Raw genomic sequence first — 10,040 nt, 5'->3', positions numbered from 1 at the left:
AAAAACAAGAATCTACATTTCTACAGTCGTAGTCATTTAACCGTGATTAACCCATGAGCTCTTGCTGATCATGCAGCTACCCACACAGACAAGGGCACTGAGTGTGGTTTAACTGGTCCTCTTTAAAGGTCACACCTTTAATTAATTTGCATCAACATTCCAAATGACAGGTCTAAATTACTACCTTAAGCTCTTACAGGCCAAATGCAGATTCTTCCTGCTTTTCACTCCAGGCTGCATTGGTTAGTGGTTGGGGTCTGGGCTGACCTCAGGGGAGTGCTCTGCAAAGCAGATGTGCTATTAATGGCACATGACAGATACAACTTCATAGTGCACGAGTATGGGACCTACGTGAACCTTGCTCAGAGGTGCTGGGCAGTAACTAGCTCGTTTAGCTGACAGCACACATCAGGTCTGCTATTGTACTTTCAGGCCACTCCTTCAGCTGTGCCATGCTTGCATTTAGCATTCCACCATGAATGGCTGCCGCTGTATGTGTGAAACAACAACCTACACAGCAACAGACAACAGCACCTCTCTGCTGCGGAGCAGAGGATCCAGCTCCACGTCGCTTTGGGATGACTTGATGACAATGAGGCACTAGGAACCAAAGCTGCTGTACTGATTGCTGGTTTCAGTCAAACTGCTGATTGTTGCAAAGTGGGATTAGAAAGTGGTGTCGGTCTGGCTTTGTTTGCCCAAGCTCTGCAAGGCACACTGAGAGCCTGCTGTCTCTACCAGATCCCAGCAGGCTAGCCTTTTCCAGAGTTTTTCCAATGATTTGGCATCAGCATGTTTAAAGAGCTGTAGGGCAACTCTATGCTATGCTGCACAAACCAGTGCAGCAAGTGGCACGGGGCACTTCAGCAAGCCTGTACACAACCCCAGCAGCTCTGCTGTGCCTTTCAGGTTGTGTTACATCCTGAAAGTCATAAAGGCCATAACGAACCTCATGGCAACAGCCTGCTGTCCTTCACAAGAACGAGGGCTTGGACATTGTATTGTTATTTAAAGTTTAAGAATCCTGTCTTGGATGCCTGCAGGAGGGCAACTAGTAACTATTCCCTTCAGAGCCTGGAGTCAAGCCCTCGCTCCCAGCATGTGAGGGGGAGGATGTCAGGTGTTCTGCTGGACAGCACAGGGCAGTCTGCAGAGAGCCCCTCCCATCCAGCAAGGAAAGGGAGGCATTCCCTCAGCACCTCTCCATGGGCAGCTTTCCTCAGCAGGGAGGTGGGGGCAGCCAGCCAGGCTGCCTTACTGAAGCCACTGTCACCTGTCTCCTGTGACTTCTTCAGGGATCAGCAGTACTGCAGCAACTGCTTCACCTTTCCATTCCTTCCAGGAGGAGAAGGCTGATGGAAACATGGGTTACCTGCTTCCAGAGCCCTATAATCTCCACGACAAGACCACTGTCAGTATCTGACATTTAATTCATTTCCCTGAGTGCTGCCACTGTGGGCTGAACAGGGAAGGGAAGGGATACCTTAGTTTTGGCACATGGGCAAGATCATGTCTTTTTAGAGAACCTGAAGAAAGTTGGAATGTTTCTTTCTCTGGTAGATATGGATTTGAGTGTCAGATAAGGCAGGGTCAAGTCATGTCCACATTAGTTCCCTGTCCTTTGCTTTGATCCAAACCTTTTCAGGATTTTTTGCAGAGCAAAGCACTGTCTGATAACAGTAACTGCATCAATGTACCCCTCGGCTTGGGGACACCTTATTAGACCTCTCCAGCTTAACTTTTTATCTGTAAAACACTTTGAAATAACCTTTTTCCTTACAATCTCTTTCTTGTACAGAGAGGAAGGTGAGCAGCAAGACAGCAATATTTATAGAAGTCAGAACTGGCAGAGAAAAGTGCTGAGAAGACCACAGTACTATCCATTTCAATCAGGCTGCTGGGAACAGCCTGCTGAGCACTGCCATCCCCAGCTCTGGTGCTTTGCAATCACAGCATTGAATTATCAAATGAAGTACCACAGCACATACCTGTACCGCTCCTCCTGCAGGGTCTGCATGATCAATGTGTAATCCCTCTGGTAGCGAACCTTAAGGTCCTCAAAAGATTCTTCCAGTCTTGCCTGTGTCTCTCGAATTTCTTGAATCTCGTGCAGTATTGCATCAAACCCTGAGCTCTGCATATCCAGAGTGTTTGTTTTGGAGCTGGAAGCTCCCACAGGGCCCCCTGTTGTGCTGTTGGCTCCCACCGAGCCTGATGTGGCACTGGAGCAATCCTCTTCACTGCCATATTTTGGGCTTGACTGGAAGTTCTGAATAACACCTAGAGCCTTGCCTCCTGTCCCATCTTCCTGGCCTTCTTCTAATGAGTCTTTCAGATTAGCAATGTTGTCTGCACTCCCAAACTTGTTCCTTATGAGAGAGGCAATCTCCCGGGGTTTGGATACCACAGCTCCTGCTGCTGAATGTGTGGCCTGGGAGAAACTGGAAAGCCCACCTTTTACACTGTCTACCACTCCCTCACTGAAGCCCGTGACTTTTGCTCCAACATCTTTCAAACCCTGATGCATATCCCTGAAGACATCCTTTGGCTGCCGAGGGATCCCATTCTGTTCAATCTCTCGCAGCTTTCGATGGTAATGTTCCAGTTTCTTCTGCAGCTGCGAGATGGTCTGAGCTGACTTTTGATTTTTCTTCTCAAACACTTGCTTAATGCGGGCACTCTGCTGCTTGTCTGCATTGTTGGCCAATTTCAGATACTCTGCCACATTGTCATCACGGGCTGTTTGCTCAATTTTGATTTGCTCTGTCAGCTTCAGTATCTTCTGCTGCAGGTGTGTGATGGCCACTTTTGTCCGCTGTGGGTCTGGGGTCCCATCAACAGAGTCTGCGTTGATGCTGCCATCAGTGCTGGAGGCCACGGCACTGGAGGTCTGCGCCAAGCTGCTGACTTCCAATCGCTCAATCTAGGCACAGAAAGAGAGAAGCATGAGTGCTAATCAGCAGCTTCATCAACAGAAAAGCCTTCCTTCTTTATGTCAACCATCTTGGCAAATGGATACAATTCTGAAAAAATGTACCTTTTTTCAGCTGCCCAGGGGGCATTATTAATCAAGAGTTTCACATATTTTACAGACATCTAGCAAAAGTTGAAAAAAAAAAATCAAAAGCTCTAATACTTGACTCAATAGCCTCAAACAATTCAAAACTCAAGCACAAATGTGCAACAGGGCACCCCAGCTTGGCAGACCAAGCACTACAAGATATCGGTACAAGGGCAGGGGCTCAATATCTAGAGGGTGCAGAGATCGAGAAGGTAACCGAGAGCAGAAGGCACACGGTTTAACTGTACGGTACAGCACACTCGAGTCATTCCTAGTGCTTCACCTGTTTGAACATCAGCAGCAGTGAAACCTACAAACTATCTACTACGGTCACTGCTTTTAACAGCAAACCGGAGCCTGACAGGCACCCCAATGCACGCCTTGCCGCGGCAAACCCTGCGAGCAGGTGTCTCCGAGTGGGAGGAAAATAGCGAGTTTCAAAGGACAAACTGCACGTATGGCAAAAAAAAAAGTTAAACGCTGTTTCAGCGCAATCCAACCCGCCAAGTACCCGCCGCGAACCCGGCAAGAACCGGGCAGGCAGGTGCGGCCGCTCCTGACCCGGGCATTCCTCCCTAGAGCCGAGCACGCTCCGAACGCGGCCAGCCCCGGTCGGGGACAGGGTGGGTGCCCCGGGCTGGAGGAACGCTCGGGGGCTCCCCGCCGTACCTGGTCCCGGCGCGGCGGCAGCGCCCGCTCCCCGTGCATGGCTCCCGCTCCCCGAGCCCGGCCCCGCTCCCCGTGCCCGGCCCCGCCCGCCCCCTCGCGGCACGGAGGCCTCGCCGGGCCGCGGAGCCGCGTCCCGCACGCAACCTTCCCTCCCGAGCTGGGATCCCGCGGGCCCGGTGCCCCGAGCGCTGCCCGCACCGTCCCCGGCTCCTTCCGCCGGAACAGCTGCCAGCTGACCCGCAGCTACTGCCCGGACGCAGAACCATGCCCGTGTTTGTGAATACGCGCTTTACAAAACAAAAAATGCTGTTACAGTTAACTGTACCCTCTCTCTCGATTAATCCTTCCGTATTTAATGGAAAAAAACCCCATAGGCTGCAACACTGACTGGCGCCGGGGGTTCAGCCACGCTCCTTTCTTCCCATAACCCTAAGGTTCACTATCTGTTCACTATCCCATTAACAGGAAAACCAGACACCTGGGAAAGCAATTGATTCATTTTCCAAGAGGTTCAGCTGCTGGGAACCACAAAATATAGTTTCTCACTCTGCTGTGACTCGTGAAATATCAACTGCTCTCTTAAGAGGGTTTAGTCGTAGAAACTCTGGAGCTCTGGATAGATGAATGGAAAATTGGTGCTAAGAATGAACAGTAATCAATATTAATATTATTATTAATTAATTAATATTAATTCATATTACTCACACTATGCATGATATCAGTACTACACAGAGAACATGCTGTCTCTGAGATGTAGGGACATGCACTTGGAAGTAATACACATTTGTAAAGATATCACTTCTTGGAATTTGTAATTTCATTAAGATTTTTCCAGGGCTGTCAGTGATCAAGTTTCTCCCTATGGCCTAGATGAACACAAAGACCCTGCCTGTGCAGAGCACGCCTGGCATGGGAGCATCGCCCAGCACCCATGGCACAGCTGGTCCGTGCCTCACCCACGGAGCAGCTCTGCCAACCAGCAGCCACCCTAAGAGCAGCACGGCCTATCTGTGCAGCACACCAAGACAATCTTATTACTGTTAACTGCCTATGAACCAAGGGCTTCTCAATCCATTCTTAACAACCTCTGCCTCCTCCAGAGCAAGTACATTTTAGTATTTAATGGCAGATGAAGAAAACCAGAAAGATCACAGTTTTGATGCAAAACTTCCACAAATTAATTTAACTTGTTTTTTTTTTTTTCCCCATAATTGATTTTTTTTTCAGTGGTAAGGGTGAGCGAGTGTGGGACTGACCTGGTATCCCAGAACCAAACAACTGCTCATCACCAGTTCTTCTGCAGCCCAGAGGTTCTGAGCTGAAATCTGCACTGATCAGTGTCATAGAACTACTGGGGTTTCAATATTACTTTGCAGTAAGGAGTTTCTATAAGTTTAATTTACTCCAGGTTTGGTCTAATTAGTCTGTGTGTATGGATAATTACAATAAATTACACTAATAGCACACTCTTCCTCTCACAAGTTTTGTGAGAGAAAAAGAGAAAAATTTGGTAGAAACTTTCTCTTCCTCTGCTTTTAAAGTCTGCTGACTTCAGCAAATCTGCCCAGGTTATCTCCCTACACCTGTGTAGAAAATGAACTGGAATAGAACAAACCATGTTGGGATAATTGCTTTATAATTACCAGCTGTGTGGATATTACTCGCAAAGAACAAAAAGGGTTCTTTCCAATTCAAAAGGAAAAGGCTGTGCAAAGTGCAGTTCTGGAACAGAACAGAGATAATTTTAAGTACTTTGTCCATATTGACAAGGCCTTGTAAAGGGAAGACTCAGCACAAACTGGGTCCCTGGGAAATGCTGATGACATATTATTCAATCTCAGATGATGGTCAATCTGTCCTGAAAAGATGCTGGTAAATTAAATACTATAATGACTGATGCTTGTATAAGAATAGGGGTTACAGTTCAATAGTCAATCTTTCTTGCAATACAATTTTCCATTATATTGACAGTCCAGTTAAGGGGAGCTGTGTGCCCTCCCACCAGGCGGTACACTGAGAACTGCTTTGGCATTATGCCACAAATCAGATGAAATCATGTGAGGGCCTTATGCTTTCTCTCTCTATCAAGATCTTACCAAATTCTCTATTGTTAATGCTCTCAGGCTTTCTCTCCTATACAAGCTTTCCAATGTCTCTACCCTGCCCAAAAAAACATCTCATGATTCTCTCTTTGGTGCTGTTGAAGATTAAATACAGCAGTTTCTTTAAAGGTATTTCGTCCTCCTGAAACTCATCTAGTAAGAGCATGTACCAGCCATTCACCAAGAAGATGGATTGCTGCTTTTAAACACTCAGGACAGCTGGCCTAAGCAAACAGCAGCTTTCAGAGTAAGCCTGCTGCAAGGGGGCAACTCCTGCTTCCTCCTGAAGCCTGGAGCTTCAAAGGTGTAACTGAAAATTGTTGCGCTACTTACAATAAACACATACAGGGCAAAGTTAGAGGAGCTCAGAGCGAGACTGCACAGCCCCAGAAAGGAGCCAACAGCACCTGAGGTGCCTGGGTTAATCACCCTCCCAGTGACTGCATGCCTGACTGGCAGCTAGAACTAACCATGAAAACATTCAGGTGTTTTGCTTCCTTTTCCCACTGTGCTGAAGGCAATACAATCATATAGGCGGAAAAAATCTATGAGACTCATAGAAAGTCATAGGTTTTAGACTTCCTGTTTGGAAATACCACTCATTAACAGCATTATCAGTGCATGGTTAGGTGCACATGACTCTTGAAACACATGGGTCGAAGTGTCACCAGCCCCACTGTCTCATGAGCAGTCAGCACCCTGTTCCTCTGGATCCAACAGTCATTGTACATGGCACAACCTACCACAGGTCCCAAAGGAAACAGAGAAGTGTCACAACCTCCCCTGCCTCACCCACTTGGGTGATGCAATAAGCTCTTTGTGACCTACAGCTGATCGAGAATTAAGAGAGGGAGAGTATTTCTGTTCTCATGTAAATACAGACAGAAGATCTAAATACTGCTGCACTGAACCATCCGTAGAAACAACTCCTCACTCACATGTGGATTCGTTTATGAATCCACCTTCCGCCTTCCTCAGCAAGTGCTCAGGCTGCATATATGCTCCTGCTCTACAAAACATCTGCCTTGCCTTTACTGTCTAGAAAAAGAAAAAGGAAAAACAAAGAATAGGTCCAGTGTGATTCCTTGTGACACACTGCAGTTATCCTGCAAAACTTTATTGACAAATTGAATCTTCAGAAGCTGCAGCAGCTTTGCTTTTTAACAGGCTCCAGCTCACAGAAACCTATGGTCATTCTTGACAGCAACTGTTCTGAGCTGTTTCTAGCATGCTCCTAAATCCAAATCCAAATTAAACCTGGCTAAGGAAAGCACACAAACAGATGGACAGTTCAAGGAAGTCTTGCTGTGTGTTTTTCACAGCACAGTTCATTGTTTAGATAATAAAATGGGGGTTTCTGAAAGTTATGCCTCCTTTGCCTATGGGCAATTAACCCTCAAAATGGTGAGAAGATCACCATGGTTATGGGTAAAAAAAACCCAGTGAGAAAATAAAAAATGAAAAATTACTCGGAAAAATATCCAAAAAAAGTCCTAGTACAATGCCTTTGCCTGCCTCAGACAACAGCTTGAGCAGGGAACCAACACTGTAGCACCAAGAGGAAATGGCTTTACACCTTACTCACAGTAGTTAAATAGTCACGAGTGATGATTGCTGCAACAGGAATGCGCTAATGGTACATCTGCCAAGCCAGAGCCCCACCGGCCTCGCTCTGCAGAGAGGGGAGGGGGCAGGTCCTGCCCCGCACAGAAGGGTTGTGGCAACCACAGAGGGGCAACATTTCACACATGCTGGAGCGCCGTGCATACAACTGGGCATTCCCTTTCTTTAGGGCACGCAAGCCAAGCAGCTCCCTGCCCAAGCCTGTACCAGCACAGCCCGGGCACAGACGGGACAGCAGCTCCCCCTGGAGCTCAGGGGCGAGCTCACTGCGAACCAAGTGATACGGTGCTTGCGGATGTTCTTACCACTCTCCCAAATGTGGTTCAACATCAGGCCCCAGACACACAGCAGAAACACCACTGGAGGGAAAGGTGAGCTGGGACTGCTTCGCTTGGCACTGGTGCCAAGAGCAGCATCCCCCAAGCAATGGCCCGAGGCTCACCAGCAAATCCTCAACCACAACTTGCGATTTGGTAAAGCCAGCTGCAGGGTGACTTGTCCGTGGCCTTGTACCTAATTCGGTATAAAATGGAGATGTGACTTCATGTGCCAGAAATAGTTTAGCTGTAAAGTAGCCAGCTGTCTTTTCCTCAGAGCTGTCAGCAGCAGAAATTCTTCCCAAAGCAGACCAGTATTCAGCTTACTGTGTTGGAAGCAATGATGAAAGATGCTGCTGCCACACAGCATCATGCTCGCTGTACCAGAGGCAGCTTCTGTCACAACCAACACTGCACCTTCCGCAGGGGAGCTCCAGCAACGCCTTGCCAGCACAGGCAATTGCTGGTCACAGATGCTTCCCCCACAGCACCTTGCTGTCAGTGCAGGCGAGTTCACTGGGCTCCACATGTTCCCCCTGCTTAACTCCACCTGTCCAGGGCCCCCTGCCTCTCGGGAAGCAAATGTTTCACTTACTGACTGGTTAACAGGTAGCTGAAGCTAGAAAGCTGACCTCCACCCTTCCCAGCTGTGCTGCATCCCTGACGCCGACCAGCCCGGTATGGTGGGCTGAGGCAAGGAACACTGCACAAGCTGTTCCCCAAGCAGGACTGGAACATGTGGGACCAGCCTGGCCCACAACTACTTATTGACATCCCAGAGACAGAAGGGACTGACACAATGCAGTGTAACATCTCCCTTAAGAGGTTGCCTACGGCCCCTTTAATTCCTTTCAGAAAAAGCATTGTTGCCAAAGACATCACCTTCTTGGCCTCAAATTTCTGAAATCTAGAGAGAAGCTATTTTTGAACACAAAAAAAGTAAGGCTTGATGGCCCAATTCAGTAATAGTTTCCTAAAGCTAAACTAGTCAAGCAGAAGATCATTGGTGTTGACTGAATAAACAGGACAACATTGAGGATGAGGGAAGTCCAAGAAAACGGATACAACAATCTGATTGGAAAAATAGGAAATAACTGAATTACACACAAGAGCTTGTAGGAGGTGATAAGGGATGACACAGCAAAAGATATGGCCAAAATAACATCCATGGATGTTTATTTTAGCAGCTCCTGATTTCTAATTAGGGGGAGTGCCAGTCAGGCCAGAAGTTACAGCAATAAGGATAGGAAATGAGGTAAAGCTGAGCAAAAGTTAAGCATAGGAACTAGGAGAAGAGGGTGGATTAAGAAACAAGTTTACACAAGCTTTTACGAGAAAGTGACTACGTAAAATGATGTGTAGTTTTTTGTTTGGTTCTGATTTTTTTTATCTCATCCTATTCCCCCAGTGTTTGAGTCACATCTCATTACCTGAGAGACAAAAATTTTGTTAATACCTCCCAGACAGTAAAGCAGTTTTGGTATTGGTTTTTTATGCTTCAAGCTGCTATCTGATGAATAGAGATTATTATTGCATATTATATATTAATTTGTAAAGAACAGAGTTTAATTTTATGGTTGCAAGTTAACTTTGACTTGCAAGGCATTGGAGCAAACTGTGAAGTCTTGAAGGACAAATGCCTCTGCACGATCCTTTGGCACAGAACAGCCCTGTGTGAGAGCAAAGATTCTCCCTTTCTCAGGGATGCATCTCTGCTGAGGTTTAACAGGCACATCCCCTCCAAGTGTTTAATCTAAAGGGCTCCAGCAACTGTACTTCTACACTTCCTTCATTTCTTTATTTTTAACTGTAGCATTTTCTGCAGGTACAACACCTAGTGTGACTGTAACCAAACTCGTCCCTGAAGTTTATCCAATCAACAGTTCATACAATATTAAGTATTTCAAAGCAACAGGATTCAAGATTCCTGTGAATACACTGCTTTGCCATTCCCACAGAGCATTTCCTGACATACTGCTTCCTTATTTAAAGGCTTTGTAGTACAACATACGCATAGTACCAGCTAAGATCACATTTGTCACAGCTACAAAGCATAGATGCTTCAGACTCCTGCAGTTTGCTTGCTTCAAGTGCCACAGGTGCTTCTGCATTAGCACCAACTAAATCTCTAAGATCGCTCCAAGAGGCAAACACAGCTTGTCAAGGACAAGACACTGTGAGCAAGAGCAGTCCCTTCAGCCCGTGAACATGGCACAGATGTCTTTGGAAACCTGGAAGAGAACAGCGAGCAGTGAGACATCAGAGACG

At 47.0% G+C, this 10,040-nt stretch overlaps 1 protein-coding gene across 7 annotated transcripts in view; it reads right to left on the bottom strand.

The window, feature by feature from the left end:
• Positions 1 to 10,040, bottom strand: part of TMCC1 (transmembrane and coiled-coil domain family 1) — a 67,168-nt gene that overhangs the window by 10,914 nt on the left and 46,214 nt on the right. For 6 of the 7 annotated variants that reach the window (XM_033071375.1, XM_033071380.1, XM_042779693.1 and 3 more), the window contains one exon: positions 1,989 to 2,923. In XM_033071375.1, coding sequence (XP_032927266.1) covers positions 1,989 to 2,923 — 935 coding nt within the window. Of the gene's footprint in view, positions 1 to 1,988; positions 2,924 to 3,730; positions 3,779 to 10,040 lie in introns of those variants that run through there. The other variant, XM_033071378.1, reaches the window with a different exon arrangement.

This window comes from Catharus ustulatus, chromosome 13 (genome assembly GCF_009819885.2).
Source record: "Catharus ustulatus isolate bCatUst1 chromosome 13, bCatUst1.pri.v2, whole genome shotgun sequence".
Classification (NCBI taxonomy): domain Eukaryota; kingdom Metazoa; phylum Chordata; class Aves; order Passeriformes; family Turdidae; genus Catharus; species Catharus ustulatus.
Note: the sequence above shows the minus strand (reverse complement) of the source record. Positions and strands in the feature narration are given on the sequence as shown.